Source organism: Rhea pennata, chromosome 2, assembly GCF_028389875.1.
Source record: "Rhea pennata isolate bPtePen1 chromosome 2, bPtePen1.pri, whole genome shotgun sequence".
NCBI lineage: Eukaryota > Metazoa > Chordata > Aves > Rheiformes > Rheidae > Rhea > Rhea pennata.
In genome coordinates, this window is record NC_084664.1 from 90,624,813 (window position 1) to 90,645,013 (window position 20,201).

The window sequence follows — 20,201 nt, forward strand, 5'->3', positions numbered from 1 at the left end:
TATTAACTCAATTATCTTTACCTGTAATGAGAGCAAACGCATATCTGAGGAACAGCTAAGAGCACTGAAAAAGTTCTGTTACTCTTTTTTGTTCCTCTGATGTGTTTGGCTCTTACTTTAGGTACTACTTTAATTCCTTCTCATTGTTTTGTCGTTCTTTCTGACCACTTCTGATTCCTGCTGTTGTTTGTGCCTTTGTTTTTACTCAGTAAAACATTGGTTTCCTATGAAGGCTAATTTATTCTCTTAATTTTTATTGTAGCATTTCCTTTCTTAAGTCTCTGAGAACTTAGTTCAGTAAGAATTGTCAGTGTTCTTTTACACTCAGTAAGTTACAAATTCTTGTAGCTCTGCAGGTAGTTGAGGATGGCTCAGAAGCCATCTTTTTGGAGGAAATACGAGCTCTTCTGTATTGAAATGCAAGTGCTTAGAGACTTCTTCAAAACTGGGAAGAAACCATTTTGTGTAGATCATAGAACTATAGAATTGGTAAGGTTGGAAGAGACCTCTGGAGATCCCTTGCTCAAGCAGGGTCACCTAGAGCACGTTAGACAGGGTTGCATCCAGGCGGGCCTTGAAGATCTCCAGAGAAGGAGACTCCACAACCTCTCTGGGCAACTTGTGCCAGGGCTCTGTCACTCTCACAGTGAAGAAATTCCCCCTCATGGTCAGGCAGAACTTCCTGTGCTTCAATTTCTGCCCATTGCCTCTTGTCCTGTCACATGGGACAACTGAAAAGAGTTTGGCCCCATCCCCTTGACACCCTCCCTTCAGGTACTTGTACACATTGATCAGATCCCCCTCAGTCTTCTCTTCCCCAGGCTGAAGAGGCCCAGCTCTGGCAGCCGTTCCTCATAGGGCAGGTGCTCCAGCCCTCTGATCATCCTCGTAGCCCTACGCTGGACTCTCTCCAGTAGCTCAGTTCAGAAATTGAGTTAAACTGGTGCAAACCTATACCGTAGAGCCAATTATGAAAATATGAAAGTGTTTATAGTGCGATAGCCTATTTCTATTCATTTATCAGTTGAAGCACTTTCCTAAAGCAACCTTGCAATCTGAAGTTCTACTTTTGAGAGCTGTTCAGGCTTAAAGCAACTTTTCTGCAAGAAAGGGATGACTGCATGAGATATGTGAAGGACTCATTGGGTGTTTGAGGGGTGGGATGCAAGAGCATTTTTTTTTCTCCGAAGAGTTAATAATCCTTTTCACGTCCCTAAAGCTGAAGATAAGGTTATCTGGAGTATTACATAGAATCTATGATTACACTACAATATAATGAGTATCTCTAGTTAGTTAATCATGTACTTTAGTTCTCATTATCTTTATCCAAAAAAGATACATTTAAATGTATCATGATATGTTACTGCTCGTTTGAAGTACGCCACTTTTTTTAAGTAAAAGAACCTATAGCTGGGCTTGAATGAGTCTGTTTGTTAGCTTATATATCAACGGATTGTGCAAAAAGAGTGGTAGGGAAAATACCTATAAAGCATTTCTCCTCTTGGATCAATTCTTGTACCCCCTGAAGCAGATAGCATGATTCCTGTTACTTTGAGTGAAGTAAGAATGAGAGTATTGTGTATCTTAAACACTGTCTTCACAATGGTATCGCCAAAAGACTATACTCAACACCACAGTTTTTTCCTGTTTAATGTTTTTCCCATAAACCTACTTGCCTAGTATAAATAGTCAAACTTGGTTTTGTGTTTGTGTCAAACTTGGCATTTTACAATTTTTATCATAAAACGTTATACTGTTTAAAAAAGGAAAAATAAAGCATCATTAAGGAAAGGGAATAAGCTGTAATATTTTTTTTCACCGATGTTTAATTTGCTAATTGAGAATGTCCCATGGGTTTCACAGTTACTGTTGTTCAGAAATAGTGCATCAGTTATACCAACGTAATTTAAGGTTTAGTATCGGTAAATAAAATATTTCTGTCTGTTATTGCTGACAGTCACAATATTAGATACATCACATCTATCTGTGCATCAAATTTTAAAACTCCATTTTGTCTACAATGTACTCAAACTGCCTGCTCAGTTGCTCGGTGCTCAAAGACTGTATTTATTATGAATTAAAACAAATTCTATTTTTCTTCCACATTTGCTCCCTAGGACCTTTTGTATGCAATAGGCATTTCTGTTTTCATCTCATCCTCTCTCATTTTCTCTTTTTAAATGCCACGTAGGGAGTGCGGACTCCATATCTCCAGTTATCTGCAATGCAGGAGGGAGATTATACATTTCAGCTGACTGTCACAGACTCGGCAAGGCAGCGGTCCACAGCAGAGGTCACGCTGATAGTGCAGCCCGGTAAGTTGACTGAGGCAGGTCTGGCTCCCGCAGGAGTGGACCAGCCTGACTCCTTAGTGCCGTTCTCAAGTGCCTGGCCTTGCTGCATTGCACCGCTCAGCTGGCAGGCTGAACATCTGGTATCCCTGCATCAAGGACTTTCCCACCTCCTTTTTCTTTCAAAGCAAACAGTAGAAACAAGGGCAAAATTGCAGAAAGTCCAGATGTTGATCCTGAAGGCTCCCAGTGGCCTGATTATCTAAGGCATCCTGCACAGAGATGTGTTTGAGTGTACTTCTACAAACTGAAAAGTTGCTCTGAATTTAATGTCCTGCAAAGCCTGTTTTGCAAAGCTGTTCAGTGTGTGAATCAGTGCTTCGCTCCATCTTGTTGCTCTGCAGTTCACCTTCAAGAATCCTTCTGTGTTTTGAATTCTCACTAGAAATGCATTTCACATTCTAGGAAAGAAGTCAAGCAAGGTGTTTACAAAGGCTGCTTCTTTCACACAGTTGTCTGGGTTTGAGGGCTGAATGGTGAGCAGACTCTATTCAGGCCTCATCAGATTTTTTTCACACCATTTTTTTGGTAATATGTTTGCCTATTACAGAACCTTGTGTCTAAGGTGACCCGTTTTGTCCATTTGAAGATCTCCCACTCCACCATGGGGCAATGTCTTTTCCTGTTGTTGCTCATTACATAGCTTTTTATAGCTGACTTTTTCTGGGGGAAATGATACATCTTTCTGCACTAAATCCCCAGTGGCTCTAAATTGGCATTAACTTAGTACTGTTGCACTGACCTTAAGTAGCCAAAAAAACTGGACCAGTATCATCTTTTAGGGGCAAGAACCATATTTATGTGGGGGATTATGAAAGAGATGCAGTGGTGGAACCAGAGGAGTCTCCCATTGCTCTTACTGTAAAATATTTTGATATGATGCACTGAGCATACTGCTAAGCTCTTGGAGTCTGACTGTGTTTTCAGCTGTGACTATGAAAATGCTATTGAATTTTGGTTTATTGCAGATTTTCTACAGAGCTGACTGGTAGGTTTTTTTTCTTGTTTGTGCATGCTGTACTTTTAATTTATACCTTTAAGACAATATACTAGGCTTGTAATCTAGCATTCTGTGTTTGGCAGTATCTTCTCTGACTGACAGTCCTTGCCAGTGACAGCTACCAAATGTGACTTTTAAATACTATTTTTACAGAAAATAACAGTCCTCCAATAGCAGTAGCTGGTCCTGACAAGGAATTGACTTTTCCAGTAGAAAGTACTACCCTGGATGGAAGCAGAAGCCAAGATGACCAAGGCATTGTCTTCTATCATTGGGAAAATATCAGGTATTAGAGGAATTTTGCTAGTCTTGGTAAAGGGAACAAAATGAAAGTGCTTAGCTTTCAGAGCCTTTGATGTGACTGTGTTGGTTGGCGCACTGTTTGCAAACTGTGTTGAGTCTCCTCCTTCTCAGGTGGTGGTAGGGGTGGAGAGCAAAGAGAATCAGTATGCAGATTTTAAACAGAGTAGATGCTGACTGAAAATTCTCCTTCTTCTGCTTTGAACTGTATGTTGGCAATTTTCCGTATGCTTACAAATGGGAGTTTCATGGAGTAGTATCATTGTATGCAGTCAGCAAGGAGAGATTACTGTCTGCTGCTTTCCTTTTGCTCCTCCTTACCATCTATAAAGATTCTGAGAAAGAAATATGCTTCCTGGGTACTGTCTCAGAATAGTGGCTTATAAATGTCATAGGACAAGCTAATGATGGGAGATGGGAATTCTAAATTCAATTTGGAAAGCTTAGGAGATCTCATCTTAGGTTTTGCACTGTGTCATCTCAAGGCAGACTGTGATGAAGATACTGTATGAGGAAATGACAGGAACTTGCATGTCTGACACCAGAAAAGTAAATAACAGGCTTGAGTACTCTCCTGTAATGCACAAACTTCTCCCAACAGTGCTTAGAACCTGACTTTCTCAGTCACTTTTATTTGTTGAATAATAAAGTAAATTCATAATCCATTTAGCCTAAGTGTCAATAATATTGTAAACTGGACTATTTTTAAATTGAAATAGTTGATGACCTAAAGTTCCAACAAAAGATGAATGAACATACTTTTAAAAACTTGTATGTTTACATGCAAAATTAACTGATCCTTAATGAAAGAACAGGATATTAACCCATGCAGCTATCATGTACAGGATACAATGGTACAGGAAGAAGTTTGCAGGCACCCTGTATATGTTGTGAGCGGCTCTTGGAGCTACAGAGTTTGTATGTTCCAGAGAAATAGTACAGCAGAGATGTGGAAGTCTTTGTGGGGAGCATTTTCTGCTCTTTTAGTAATTGGATATGTGATGCTGGAATCTTTGAATGTCTTAACTACCCTTGAAAAATATGGAATTCTGAATTCTGTGGACTAAACTTGTATCTTTGATAATTCTGTTACTATCAGTGCTTATAGCAGAGATAGAACCATGATATCCATAAAGGCAAATGGTGTGAGTGATGCTGCTGAGGGAAGAATTTGGCTGACTGTCCATGATTATTTTTCCTGATACATTTTGTTTCAGTGGGCCAAGCTTTGTACGGATGGAAAATGGTGACCAAGCAATAGCAACTGTAACTGGTCTTCAGGTTGGTACCTATCGCTTCAGGCTGACAGTAAAAGATCAACAGGGATTAAGCAGTGCATCTGTGCTCTCTATTACTGTGAAGGAAGGTAAGCCTGGTTGCTGCTACTTAGCATATGCTAGGCAACTGGCAAGTTAACTTAGTCACTGACCAAATGCAAAGAAAACTAGAACAGAAATGGAAAAAAATATTTGTTGTCATGTTTCAAGGATATTCAAGAGTTATTATTGCTGCTTTGTAATAAAGAAGTATTATGAGTGGCAGTGATAGGATTACTTATGGCAGGTTTGTTTTGCAAGTTAATTATATCCAGTATTAGCTGCAATAAAGTGCTCTAAAGTATTGTTTTGACTACGGTATGATTCCTTCATTAATAAGATATGTTTTCATTTTATTTTATTCTCAAAATGAAGCTTTGAGCAATGAAGCAATATCCAAGAAATGAGGGCTCACAATATACCAGTTTCCACTTAGAAACTTAATACGTACAAGTTTTAATGTTACTTGAGTTTGATACAAGGAAACAGTTTTGTTTTTCATGCATGCTGTAGAAGATGCTGTAGAGTGACAATGCTGGTCATGCAAGAGGCACTGTCAGGAGTGACTTTTGATAGAGATTTCATAGCTTTTGACCTAGATTGCACTCTGAAGTTTGCAGATGATGATAATCCAACCATCCCGTGCCCCATTTTGTTCCTTAGAACATGTTTCTAGCAATCTCCGTGGGCCTGTGCCTTTTTTTTAAGGAAGAGGAAAGGCTAATCCATTTCACATCTTGTTTGGCCTTTTGTTTTATATCTTGTCTTTTGAGGGGAGCAATGTACTCTGGCTCTGTAAATATGGTTGCTGTACCATTTATGAGATAATACTAGCGCTGCTCCAGAATCCTAGCTGCTAACTTTCTTGAAAAAATGCAGCGTTATTTCTGCAGAGTAAAACTGCAGGGTGAGTGCATCTCAGTGAGGAAGCTGGATTTAATTTTCCATGTGTGTATCATTAACTGAACTATTCAGTTTGTTACCTGTCTGGTCAGAAACACCTGACAACAATCTGCCCAGGTGTCTCTCATGGCTTCATTTGTGCTGTAGGATATAGCCACAGTGCATATACAGGCTAAGTATTTAAAATACTCAGTGCTCCATTAGTCAACTTTAATCAGCTGGTTTATTGGGAAGAGACAAGGGGATCACTTGGCGCTTTGAGAGGTCTGTTCTCTTCTGGAGCATGAGAGCTGCAGCCAATACAGCACATTGGAGACTTGTCCAAAATGGAATAATTTATAGAATAATTTATGTCCTTCTTAACATCCAGACCAGTGAGGTATTTCGTTCAGCATCACAGCTTCCTGGACCTCTGCCTTTCTACTTACTTTCTAAACAGAAGTCAGTGATAATGTCAGATCCTGGCACACAGGTTTCTTGAATTTTTTTTTTGTGTTTCTTTGGCATTTATTGGCCATTCTAATGCATACTATAATTTCACTGCTAGTAGTGAGCAAAAGCATTTGGGGACTATATTTATTCCTAATTTCCTTAGTACACTTGACAGAAATAAAGGCATTATGAAAATTTAAGACCTTACACAAGTTTCTGTTAGCTAGTGAATGATGATTCTCAAGAAGAGAAGAGCCCAGTGTTGTGGTCTTGTCCCAGGCAATGTTTGTAAGGCAAGCAGAAAATCTTTTAGCTTAACTGAGAAAATCTGGTCCATAAATTACTGTAAGACTGTAAATAGAGCACTCTACAATGCTTTTTGTACAAGGTCTTTCTGAATGATACCTTTTACTGATATTCTTCACATGGTACAGTTCTACTTTTGTCAGACTATAGCCAAATTTGCTATACCTACACATAATTTCCTTGTACCTTTTGATATGAGATTCTTGTGTTACAGTCTGTAATTGTCAGGTAGAGATTATAATGTGGACAAACTGTGCGAGTGTATCAATGATGGCATGTCACATCTCGCACGTTTTGAAAGCAAACCCTTCTCCACTATTTTTATGTCTAGAAAACAACAGTCCACCCCAGGCACATGCTGGTGGGAAGCATGTTCTGGTGCTTCCCAATAACTCTGTTACCTTGGATGGCTCCAGGTCTGCTGATGACCAGGGGATTGTGTCATATTTGTGGATTCGGGATGGTCAGAGCCCAGCAGCTGGGGTGAGTTTCTTGAAGGCTATAACTGGAGTCAAATTCAGCTTTTTTCATACATGTAGCTTAACTGCAGCAGGGCCAACAGGTATGACTCATGAGGTGCTATGAGACTTGGTGTTTGGTTCTGGTTTGTCTCCCCAGGTTTCCCTAATATTTTTGTTCAAGGGGCTTGTGGTGCTTTAAGTAAAACTACACAATACATTTAGTCAGGAGGACTGCAGCAGTCTGGTCTTTGTTGGGAAAGACTTGAAGTAGAAGAATTAAAGATGTAGCCTTCAAAATGTAATTGGCAAAGTGACAAGCTAATGTGTTTGAGAGAATATTGTCTGAAATTCAGGTACCCCAAAGGAGGAAGGTCCTGACAAAGCAAGACATGCTCGTAAAGACTGAGGAATAACATCTGGTACCAGATAAGGCAGCACTTGCAGTGTGTTATGATGATAAAAATTGCATTTGGTGCTAGATAAATAGATATCTTGCCTCACAGACCAGGGAGTAGCCTGGGCTATTAGGGCAGTGGTGAGTCTACTCTCTGAGTGTGAGCAGACTGCTGGATTACCCCAGTGGAAACTGAAGTTTTTGTCAGTTACTAACACCGTGATAACCGTGCCCATCTCCTCAGTGTTGCTGAATGCTGTTCACAGTCAGAAACGTGGCAGCAAGTTGGCAAGAACTGAGAGAGGAAAAAGAGCAAAATAATAACAGGGCTTCTAGAAACAATTTATGTGAGAATAAGAAAAGGACTAAAGAGGCTTAGCTTAATGATAGCTGGCAAAGATGACAGTTGGAAGTCAACTCCAAAGAAGGGAAATAATTTAGGATGTAAGAAAGCAAAACCCAGGATACTGGAGTAAAAAAGGAGAAATAAAAACATAACTATGTCTCAGATTTTTCACACAGATGTGTATTTATATATGTCAGCTGTTTTGTCTGAAGCTTTTTTTATGGAAAGCATCTACACTGTGCAGACATCTTCATTAACTCCCATTTCTAAATTTGCATTGTTCTGTTATAATCTGTGAGTAGGGATTTATTCAAGAATGCCATTATTCACATTGATCCCAAAAGCCAAAACAAGAAGTCATGGCAGATACCTGACATGACATCTGCAGTTTTATCTAAGGATGTAACTATCCTGATGCCTTGTTTTTGCAGGATGTGATACATGGTTCAGACCATGAGGCAGTACTGCAACTCACCAATCTGGTGGAAGGAATCTATACTTTCCACTTGAAAGTGACGGATGCCAAAGGAGATTCAGATATTGACACCGCTACTGTTGAAGTGCGGCCTGGTATGACAATTAAAAGGTCATCTACAAATTGCAAATACCTCATCTTCGTTCTTCTTTTAATTTACTTATTTATTTTAATGTTGACAAGATTCTGTCAGGTTAAAACAGAAAACCAAACAGGTCTATCTCTTCCTACCTTCATGTCGTTATTCTTGATAGGCCTGAGCATGTAGAACCAGCTGTGCTGGGATTCTTCTCTCCCACTAGTTAAAAATGTTTCATTACTGGAAGTGTATAGATACATGAAAGTCGTGCTTCCTAGTTAATATTTTCATTAGTTGTTTTCTTCATTCCTTGTTGCTATCTGTTTCTTTTTTCTGGCTGCTAATCAGGTTGGCCTGTGGAAAGAGGTGGAAGCTCACATTGCAAAGGCTTCAACAGAGACCTGATTAATTTTCCCCAACTTTTACTGATCCACTCTGGACTTGACTAGGATTTCTTTTGGTCTCTTTACCATCTAATGATATAATGAGAGTAGCTTTTTTTTCTTTTTTTTTTTTTCCTTTCAGTTATGCTTTCTGGTTGTGATGCTCTAGTTGAGCATAAGTTTGGTGTTGATTTGATTGATGTTTGATTGTTTAAAGTGTGTTTTCAAGTCTGTTTCATTCTTTCGTTATGAAGAACCAACCCAAATGACTTTCTTTTTTTAATTTGGCTTTTCATTGTTTAATATTGTTCATATATACTGTTTTTAAGTGTGGGATAAATGGCTGTGTGATAGAAACACAAGTTGAGGTTTCAGGAAACTTGACTTGGAAATCATGGCTCTGTATAGATTTCTTGTTTATCTGATTCCTGGGTAATATTTTTGTTTCTGCTCCTCACTTTCTTTTTGAATGTAATCAGGGTAATTGGATCAGGCTCTCATTGCGTATCTGCAAAGCTTGTTTTGTTTACAAACTACTCTAGAAGTGCAAGTATTATTTAAGAGACTCCTTCTTTTCTTAAAGGTAAACATATCTGATATTTCTCAAACTGTCCATCCTCATTTGGACTCATTCATACAGTTGCATACTACAAGGTGGGTCCATCTTTGCATCTCTTCCCCTGGTTGGCGGCCAATAACAGATCACTAGCAGAGAAGAATTGGACTCGCCTAGTACTATGACCTTAAGGTGGCAACATTTGAGAGAACTAACGTTGCCCTTAAGTGTAAACATCTGATAATGGCCTGAAGTACACACAGATTTTTTTTTCCCACTGTTTAGAAAGCAAACCAGTTTTTAGGACCCACCAGGCTTGTGAGAATACTGGCTGAGCACTTATTTTTCTAGGAGCACAGAAGGGTTTGATTATGAGAGTTACAGGTTCTGTGCAGGAAAACATAATTTTAGTAAATGCTTTGAATACTGCGTATTGTCTTCCGTCAGTACTGAACAATTTGCCAGGCTCTGAAAGCATAGCATGTTCTTCTTCTGTCAGATCCCAAAAGAAGTGGTCTGGTGGAGCTGATTCTGCAAGTTGGAGTGGGACAGCTGAGTGAACAGCAGAAGGACACCCTGGTGAGACAGCTGGCTGTACTGCTGAATGTTTTGGATTCAGATATCAAAGTTCAGAAGATACAAGCCTACTCAGATATAAGGTACAAAGATACCCTGCTGTGACAGGAAGATTTGTGCTTCTCCTTTACTCTTCCACAGCTCATAATTAGTTGCAAAATCGTGTGGAAAACATTACAAAAATTGTTACAGCTCTCTGAAGTATATGCTATAATAGGTGAATTTCTTCTGCAGTGGTAGAAAACTGAAGTAAGTTCTCTGACGCTCTGGAACATGGAGCTGAAGCTTTTTATTTAAAAAGAAAAAATCCACTGTATATATACTCTTTTTTTTCCTCCGAAGAAAATGCCAGGTGGAGCAAGACAGATACTTGTTTCACTATGAGAAAGGCTATTATATTTGAAAATAAGGTTCCAGCAGTATCTGACCAAACTTGTCCCATTCTCATTTTGCTCTTCTTCCTCCCTAAGGTTTCTATATTCCAAGTACATTTTTTATATATATATATTTGTATATATAATTCATATATATATATATATATATATATATATATATATTCAACCCCCAGTGCTAACTGGGGGAAAATATAGTATATATATATATTCATATATTATATTTTCCCCCAGTTAGCACTGGGGGTTGAATCCATTAGGTAGCTGGTGACAAGAATCCTTTTTTGTAAAGTGGATATACCTAAGTGACAGACTTGCAGTAGAAGGCTGTATGCAGCCGGAGGGACTTTTGGCATGATTGATGGAACCTGTTGACATGAGTTATCTTTAAATTACTTCTTGTTAACTTGTTGCTAATTTAAAAAAACTATTTTGATGTCTATTCAGCTCTCCAGGCACCTTCTGAAATTCAAAAATAAGTAATTTATAAAGTCTAGTGTTCATAGCTCTGATATTTTTAATCACAGCTTCCAATTACTGTTTTTCATCTAAAAGATGTTCCCTCAAGCATCTAACACAGGATGAGATCAACACCACCCAATGTAAAAACCAACCAAACAAAAACTCTGAAAAACCCTACCACATGAAGTTCTCTCTGAGCTTTCCCCCTCTTGAACTCAGTTTTCAAAGCTTATTCCTACTGCTTCAGAGTGCTTTGTGCCGGATCCTGGATGTTTGTGGGGAAAGGAAGCATTGCATGTGTGCTTGTGCTTCCTGCCCTCTTCGCTTTCCTTCTGAGGAACCAGAGAACTGCTGATGCTCCTGGTTTAGGTTGAGGTACAGTAGCTGTGGCATTTCCATAGATTTGACTGATTCAGGTATAAGCTCCCTATCTGTAGCAATGGTAACATTTGCTTTCCAGAAACAAACAAAGCAAAGGCTGTAGAATGAATGCCTGGTGAAACCGATCCTTGACAGTGGCCCTGACCTTTGCTATTCTCTCTGCAGCACGGCGGTGGTTTTCTACGTGCAGAATGGGCATCCTTCCAAGGTGATCAAGGCGTCCGACGTCTCTCGGACTCTGCACGTACAGCTTTTGAAAGAGAAGGCTGACTTTCTGCTTTTTAAAGTTCTGCGTGTTGACACGGCTGGTATGTTTTGAATAGTGCTCCCTCCTCTTCGAACCTTGCAGGGATTAACACAGCAACAGAGAAAAAAGCCTGTGGAGACCTTCTATTTGCCATCCAGTGTCTAGGCTTGGATTCATCTTTCTGAAAGATGGCACTGAGGATAGTAATTAAAATGTGTATTCATTTGCGATGAACTGATGCCAGTTGCTTGTATTCTTTTAAAAGATGTGCTTTTGCCTGCTCTTACAGATGATAGCTTATCTGTTCTGCATCAGGAGGAAGCTTTCTGTCCTGGGGAACAAGGAGAAAGATACCCTAATCATGCTATGGTCTTATATTGGAAGATGCACAAAACTTCTTATTGCAAGAGTATAGAAATGGTTTCATGGCCCTGGTTCCTTCAAGGCTCTAGTGTCTGATAATAGGCTTGTAATATGATTTGTTTTTAATCTGTGCAATCAAACTAGTCACACTGTCATTGTGTTATAACCTAGTCCTTTAATGAGGTTATTTCCGGTGTAGAAAGGCCCCTAGAGTTTCTTTATAATGAGTATTTGTTGTTGTTTTTTTAACAAGGATGTTTGAACTCCTAAGACTAGCCTTACATAAAACTGCGCTAATAATATGAACACTCTATGATACTCAGATATTAGATATGACCCCATCATCATTTAAAATCAGGAGATGATGATCCAAATGCAAACAGAGTAAATAAGCTCTAGCACTAAAATAGTCATCAATCTTCTGTAGCAGATTCTGTTGAAGATGACTGCTTTATTGTAAATGTGCTTAATTCTCAAAATCTGCTTCACTGTTTTTCTTGATATAGTAAACCTATTACCCTAAGTTTTAGAGGAATACATTTTTGTTTTATTCTAAAAAAACACATCGATCTAGCAACAGGTACTGTTACCATTGTTTAGAGAATGTAAATGCTTTGGCCTTACATGCTGTAATTCGGTTTTGAAATACCGAATATAACAATTTTAATTATTGATGTGATGCTTATCATGATAGAACCTGAGAATATTCATAATCCTCAGTTCTCAGGTACTTTAGAAGTTCTTACAAATACCTTATAAAGAAATGTGCAGGCCTGAATTCCACAGCTTCCATTCATCTTTACTTGCAGTTGAAATAAGCTGTTCTTAATTTACATACAAGTTCAGTATTGTTGTATGTTGTATAAGATATTTTCATCTCTCTCTTCACAGCCAGGAGTGTGTTGAACTGTAGATCACTTTAAAAACTAACTGCAAAGGAAAAGAGGATTAAAAAAATTGGAAGGTGTTAAACTAGATGCTCTGTCACCAATGTGGTCCCACCATAGGAGGTTGCTTGGCAAGTTGTCCATTTACATGACTGACCTGTGTTTGTTTTGTTCTTAGCCTGTCTTTTAAAATGTTCTGGGCATGGACACTGTGACCCCATAACAAAGCGTTGCATTTGCTACCAGCTATGGATGGAAAATGTCATTCACCGTTACCTAAATGATGGAGAGAGCAATTGTGGTGAGTTTGGAAGCTGTTGTGAGATGTATTCCAAGAGCCTTTCATCTTTTTGCGAGTCTGTCAATTACTTCTTATTAGAATGGGAATACTTAGGAGGTGGATGCAGAGAGAAGATTAGTAGAGAAGATTAGCAACATCTTTCTATAGAAAAGCTGAATAACATCTTGAAATTTTAAAGTCTTTAAAATAGCCCTTATTTTAAAATTTTAAATATTTTAAAGGTTTATTTTTAAAAAAATCTATTACTCTTTGAGGGGAGGAAGATTAAAAATGTTGACTGTCATGGGAGAGATCATGAGACAGCTTGAGGCCAGATGGAAGGGTGGTTTGATGATGTGTGCATTACAAAGCTTTTGAGTAGCAGTCATCTGATTTTACTAGAGCTGAAGAATAAGCGACATCTTGTATTCTCCGAGTGGGTGTTTGATATGTCAATGCTAGGAATATAGTCTGACCTAAGGAAACAAAACACCCATGGTCTGGGCTAACCAATACAGGCAACTTTAAAACCTCAGCTTCTTAGCTTAATCACCCACCATTTCTTTCAGAGTGGCTGTCACATCTGGGAGATGCAATTTGGCTTCCCCAGTTCAGTGATGTCTGTATTCTGCTGTTTAGCACACTTACTAAATCAGTTAAGCCAACTTGGCATTGTATCGGACTCTCTATTTCAAATATTTAATAGCTTTAGCATAACTGAGGTGGTTTTCTACTTAAGCCAAAATTAAGCTGAACGTTTAGTACCATGCAGAGTTGGAGACACTTTACCAAGCAATGCACTAGTCTTCAAGTAATTGTGTAGAAATTGATAAGAAGCAGGGTACAATTTGCTACAAGCCACTAAGTGACAGTGGGCCATATGTTTGTATGTTATTGAGCAAAGATCACCTACTAAATAAAATGGACAGGGCAGTCTGAGCCTGAGGCTGCAGCCTCCTGCAGCCCTGTTCTGTTGTACACAGTGTGTACGCACATGCATCGCCTGTTGTAAATAACAGCACCCTAAAAGTGATTGCATTATTGCATCTCACTTAATCAGTCCCCTGTTTGTATTTACATGCTTTCACTTGTAAATCAAGAAAATGATCTGTCACTAATCAGCTGCTCTCACAGAGTGCCCGTAAAGTGCCAGACAGAGGATACAAGTATGTTTACTTCAGCCAACATTCTCTGAGCCCTCTTGACTTACAGATCTCATGTAGACTTCATCTCTCTTGGGGTAGCAATAGTCATAGAGATGGGAGAAAAGTTTCTTTGCCACTTGTGTGTATCTGATCTTAGAAAGCTCTGATCTGAAGTTTAAAATATTCAGGGATTCTTGTGAGAATATGAAGGTGCTGAATTCTCCTGAGTTCCTGTTGACACTCGTCTTTCCCCTAGATCAGTTATCTTAGTACAGCTGCATTAAAAGTCATTGTATTGATGATGCTGTACAAAGCAGTGTGTTTCTTTTTTCAGAATGGAGCATACTCTATGTGACTGTGTCTGCTTTTATTTTGATTGTGGTCACAATAGGGCTTGCCTGGTTCTGCATCTGCTGCTGCAAAAGGTATGTGATTTGCATACACCTCATTAAAAAGAACTGTAAGAACAGCACATTTTAGTCCAGTCTTAGTACTAAAACACTTGACTCTTTTCAGACACTTGAGGAGCCTTATGTAGGTATTTTTGTGTAGATACACTTTTGAAAAAAGTGATAGCCATCTGTGGCTCTGTGTGCTCTTTCACATTTCAAAAGTAAAAGCCACTGCTGAAGTATATCCTTCATCTTACTAGATAATTTATGTTGAAATGCTGAGTGTGTCCTGCAGATCTTCATGATCTCCTGTTGAGTCCTCCAGATCCCCCATGCTAAGAGAAAAGAGATTTGCCCTGAAGGTCACTGAAGTAGGAGATTTCTAGGCCGTGGGGAGGGAGCTGGCCCTGACCTGGTGCTTTTCTTGGACAGTAAAGGTGGACACGTGGGCTGCATCCAGCTGGCAGGCAAGGAGCATACCAACAATCTCTGTCCCACAAACTTCTTGCTTCCAAACAGATTTACCTGCTACCGTCTGTCTTGTCCCTGCCCTCTCCATCCCCCATCTAGTTACCTTTCCTTGCAATCCTCTTTCAAATGACAAGCCTCTGCAAGTTCTGTCACTGGAACAAGTGTTTTACTGCTGCTTAAAAAGCTCAGCAAAGAGCTTGTTCAGCCGTCAGCAAAAATGAAATGCTGTCAAAAATTTTCTGGATTTTTAACTTTGTGCAGAGTGTCTTTACAGTGTGTAGAAGATAGTGTACAAAATGCACAGGAGTTGGTACTTTCTTTTTTTAAAAGTGAAGGAACAGTGGTGTTGGTAGAAATGTTTAAAAGGAAAAGTACTCCATATCAGTATGGGATGGGATTTGATGAGAAAGGAACTGTTTATAGAGTTCAGCTGCTTCTGTGGCTTTGCCTCACATAGCTTGTGCCAAATTGTGGAGGGCCAGTTGATTCAGATGCATGGTGGGGAAAAGAGAAAGAAAAAAAGAAAAAATAAAGGAAGGGAGGGAAATGATCCGTAGGACAGAATGCCCTTTGCTTTGTGAAAGTTACAAAAAAAAAAAAAAAAAAAAAAAAAAAAATGGCAGTCCAAGATTTGGCTGGAGTTTGGGAGTCTTGAAGGCCTCGTTGACTTGCCAAATGAAAACTGTTTTCCAAAAGAGTATAGAAGGGAAGCCAGGTGACTGGCTGTTGCTGTAATGTTTGCTGAGTTGTAGGTGCTTCTCAGACATAAAAGCTCTGTCTGAATTGTGAGATCTGCAAGTGCTTCTCTAGACATTGCTAGAGAATCAGTCCCTGCCTTGGAGAAGAGCATGTTCAAAAAAAAAAAAAAAAAAAAAAATGGGGGGAAAGAAGAGAAGGGGGAAGCTTTGGAAAGGAGGGCCAGGAGAATGCCTGAGGTGTAATGGTGTGTTCTGGGAGGTGCCCTGTTGGTTGCATGCTTTAATGTCCTTCTTTCTGCCCTGAAATTCTTTATTCTGTCCCTTCATTCAATACGACAGTTCTGTCTGTTCTCCTAGCTCCAGATCTTTTCTTTTCTCTACAAATGAACAGTCAAGTAATTTTTGCAAACAGCTGAAACTGAACATGAAGATGATGGTGTTTATAACATTATAGAAGTGAATGCTGAGGAAGAATTTAAATGAGGAAAGAATAGATGAGGTTTTTTTGCTGACAGACCAGTAGGGCTTTGCCTCCCTATATGTATGAGGAACTAATCTCCGTTTTTGATTGGTCTTCCCTGTGAACATAACCAGTCAGGTTCCATTATAATCTCTTTATTAAAAAAAAAAATAGTAATAATCTGTATTGAACCAGTTTTTACAGAAATTTTATCTAGAACCAAATGAATGTGTCTGGCTTGTGTCTAGTTAGTGTGTTGAAACTGAACATACTGAGCCCTGTGGCCTAGGAAAGTAAGCCAATAGTGCTTGCTTTCTTCTCTGTGTATCAGAGAGGAAGGGAGGGGAAAAGGAAAAAGATTATCGTCTGATCCAGATTGTGCTACTGCTTTAAACAGGTATAAAATGGAACAACTCTTTTGGAGCAGAAGTTGAGGAAGCAAAATGAGGTTTTGCCTTTGTACATGGGGTATGTAGCTAGGTGTATGGAGAGAGAGAAAGGAAAGACACATTATATGTGTGTATGAGAACTAAATATCCTTGTCATAATTTTCTTTTCAGCAGAAAGAGGACAAAGATAAGAAAGAAAACAAAATATACCATTCTAGATAACATAGATGAGCAGGAGAGAATGGAGCTACAACCTAAGTATGGTGAGACCTGTCTGTTTCAACTGGGATTATTTTAGGTAGTGATTTTTTTTTTTTTTTTTTTAAGTGGGAGCTCATGCACTAAGTTTACATACAGTGGTACATTGATACCCATGGTTTAGAGAAGTCCAGAAGCAGGACAACAAGGATGGAGAAGATAGAGGCAAGCATAGATGGTGAAATGATGGGGAGTGATCTACTCCACTTCTTGCTTTAGGTCCTGGGCTCAGCCACTGCTTTTTTGTTCATTTTAAAACATCTAGTTGTCCCACAGACTTTCTCTGTGTAAACACCTCCTTAAATTTAGAGCTATTGTTTTGACTGGTACATAGCAATTCCCCCTGGTTCATAAGTGGCCTATTAAACATCGGTGGACTGGGCCACTACTCTCTATTCATACATTTGTTGATTTATCTTAGTTTCAATTAGTTTAGCAGGGGAAATATTGGAATACAGTGGAAGAAAATCATCCTGAGTAACTGCTATCCTAAAAAGAAAGAAGTAACACCTCTGTAGAAACTATGACCTTTCGCTGTCAGTCACTTGAGTCAGATAGTTGTATGAACAGATTAATTTCTAGATTCAAGCTACTAGAAGGGGGTTAGCTGTGTGCTGAAATCCTCTAATTGTCCCTAATTTAAATACACATATTCACATTTCAGAGCTATAAACTGATCGGCCTGCAGTGAGATTAGAAGAGTATCCGGCTAACAGTATTGGTACCTATGAAGCCAGTCTTTGATATGGGTGGTGGCTGGACAGCTGAGGATATTTTCTATGTTTTGCATGTCACAGAGAGCAGTCAATGTTTAAATTGTAAATAAAATTAAGTATTTCTAATGACCTTGTTTTGCTTGTTTATTGTCAGGTATAAAACACAGAAGTACAGAACACAACTCCAGTCTGATGGTCTCTGAATCAGAGTTTGACAGTGATCAGGACACTATCTTCAGCAGAGAAAGGATTGAAAGGGAGAATCCCAAAACTCTCATGAATGGATGCATCAGAAATGGAGTTTCCTTCAACTACAGCTCCAAAGATAGATAACTGAATGAGGGTAAAAGCACAGGGCACGCTGGTCCAACACATCCAAAAAAGTTGGTCCACTGCTTTGTCCGGAATCAAAAGCTTCCTAAAATACTAACTAATTGCAGATGAAAGGGTAAATTTGTAGCACACTGGAGGGAGGGAAAGAGAGGATTAGATGGACAACTAACTCCTGTTGTCACCACTATAGGGACAAGGAAAAGCACATTTTATTTCTTGCATGTTCAGTACTGAATGTTTGTCTAAACTTCAGAAGGCCTTCTCTCCTGTGTTCAAACAGTGCGTTACTGCTACAAGATTAGCCAGGACTGTTATGCTACTAACAACAATGACTTTGAGATATATAAATTGTGTCCTGTGCTCCTATCCCTTTCTCAAAGGAGCAGTGTGATTATGAAGCTGACCTGAAACAGCTAAAGCCAATATACATAATTTCCCTTACATCTGTAGAGAGGGAATGTGTGACTACAGACTCCATCATTCAGTTTTCAAGGCAGGTGCACAAAGAGGGAGCATTTTTAGTGTATTGTATTTATCTCTGAGTACGTCTTGTGACTTCCTGTTGTAGGGTAGCACTCATCAGATGGAAATGTCTTTGTTTTTTAAAGAAAGTTTTCAATTTAGCAGTTGCACTTAATCAGCTGTGAACTAATATGATACATCTGTGTCCTGCATGATGCAGTGTTCCCTGCGCTTGCAGAGGAAATTCAGTGTCTTCAGGGAAGTCCAGCCTTAGGTTGCTTCTGTAATGATGAAGGTGCTTCTGCTCACTCTGGGGTCTGTCATGGCCAGCGAGTAACCTGCAGCAGAGGGGCAGGGAGGAATCAGCATGATGTGCCTTCTGAAATGATTTGAGCATCTTAAATAGCCTTTTGTTTAGAGAGTGCTTTCAAGGAGCTCAGAACTTTGTAAGACTTAGGCTCAGCTGAGATGAGTTTAAATCTGTCAGCCTTAGCTCTCAGTTAAAGCAGAATGTGCAAGGTCTTTGCGAAGTAACATGATTGTGGCAAAGCACCCTATATGGAGCAGGAGGTTCAACACTTGTCTCCTCCACCATGGGAACTGGGAGTGAAGAATGTACTAGCTTGAACATTAGATTGCTTTTTTCCTTCTGTAGTTATTCAGTAGGTAGGTATGTTGGCCCAGAAGATGTTCGCCCTTGAGGTGTTCAGAAAGGGTAGGAGTATTTGAGTCCTGATATTGCTGCTCTTGCTCACGATCTAGATAACTTCTCTGTGGCTGGCTCGTTAGACTCTAAAGCCATGTCCCCAGAACTGTTCTTGAAATCCCACACTGAAGATGCAGGTTGTATGTAGGCCTCACTGCCTATAGGGATATCTGTGGTGCTTTCTGGCCACTATGCCAGCCTTTTCTGAGCATCCTGACGTTGCAGGGATGGGCTGAGCTGGAAGAATGATGTGTTCTGGTGGGGAAAACACAACTCTTTGGGACCATTTCAGAGAAAAAAAAAAAAAAAGAGAGAGAGAGAACCTATTAATGGAGAAGGTTAGAGCAGTATACTATCTGTGCAGAGATTGTGAGGAGTGATTAGAAGGGTTGAGGGGGAGAGGGCATATCCAACTGCCATCACAGGGAATAGTTCGATGGAGAATTTTGTTGCTTTTCCTACCCTTTTGCGGAAAGCAGCCACAAAAGTGGTTGGATTGAACATCGTGGCTTTTGTGCTTCTCCTTTGTTAATGCAATTGTGCAAACATGTGAAGAACTAGCGAGGTTGGAAGGATTTGGTACTCAGAAGCTACAGCAATGTGGCATGCTTATGGTTTGTATTCACCCTGATTTCACACCTTTGATTCCCAAATGCAGCCAGCAGCTGTCGTAAGTGTGTTAATGCTGCACTGTTTATCCTGTGCCCAGTGCTGTGCTTTACTGGAGAGCTGAGTTTGGCTACAGGAACCATAGTGGTGGGCAGAGGCTGTGAAGAGCTAAACATGGGATAAAGCAATTGTTCTCCTTGTTTTCCCATGCCCTCTAGCAAGATGCGGTGTAGATGGTATGATTTGTTTTACTTAGAAGAAAAAATTTAACTCTGTATGTAGATATTTTTAGAATATTTATTGAAAGAAATCTACTTTATCTCCCCCTTGATTTTTTTTATTTCAGCTCAGCCAATAAAAGTAACAGGTCAACTTTTGATCACTTTCACTATCTGCGGTAGATGTATTAGCACAATAATGCAAAGTTCACTTTGAAGCATTCTTGAAGAAAGTTAAGGCCCACCCGAAATAGACTGATTTTTTTTTCTCTTCTTTTTTTTTAATCCAAATTTTAGGCTTAATCTATTTTGTATATGTTCTCAGAATGTTCTAACAGGAGTTACATACACTCTTGGAAATGTGCACATTCAAGAACAGAAATTATATAATCAACTATAGTTGTCTATCAGTCATACTGCCATAAATGCTTCTGTTGAATACTGTATGCAGTGC

The 20,201-nt window shown here is 39.3% G+C and overlaps 1 protein-coding gene across 1 annotated transcript in view; it reads left to right on the plus strand.

Annotated features, from left to right (window-relative positions):
* The window catches only part of KIAA0319 (KIAA0319 ortholog), a 45,334-nt gene extending 25,489 nt beyond the window's left edge, over positions 1–19,845 (plus strand). Inside the window, exons 10-20 of the mRNA XM_062569903.1 lie at positions 2,192–2,315; positions 3,505–3,637; positions 4,869–5,017; positions 6,940–7,091; positions 8,241–8,379; positions 9,802–9,961; positions 11,279–11,421; positions 12,789–12,911; positions 14,370–14,460; positions 16,617–16,708; positions 17,574–19,845. Coding sequence (XP_062425887.1) covers positions 2,192–2,315; positions 3,505–3,637; positions 4,869–5,017; positions 6,940–7,091; positions 8,241–8,379; positions 9,802–9,961; positions 11,279–11,421; positions 12,789–12,911; positions 14,370–14,460; positions 16,617–16,708; positions 17,574–17,752 — 1,485 coding nt within the window. The 3' untranslated portion in view covers positions 17,753–19,845. The remainder of the gene's footprint in view (positions 1–2,191; positions 2,316–3,504; positions 3,638–4,868; positions 5,018–6,939; positions 7,092–8,240; positions 8,380–9,801; positions 9,962–11,278; positions 11,422–12,788; positions 12,912–14,369; positions 14,461–16,616; positions 16,709–17,573) is intronic.
* Positions 19,846–20,201: the final 356 nt, after the last annotated feature.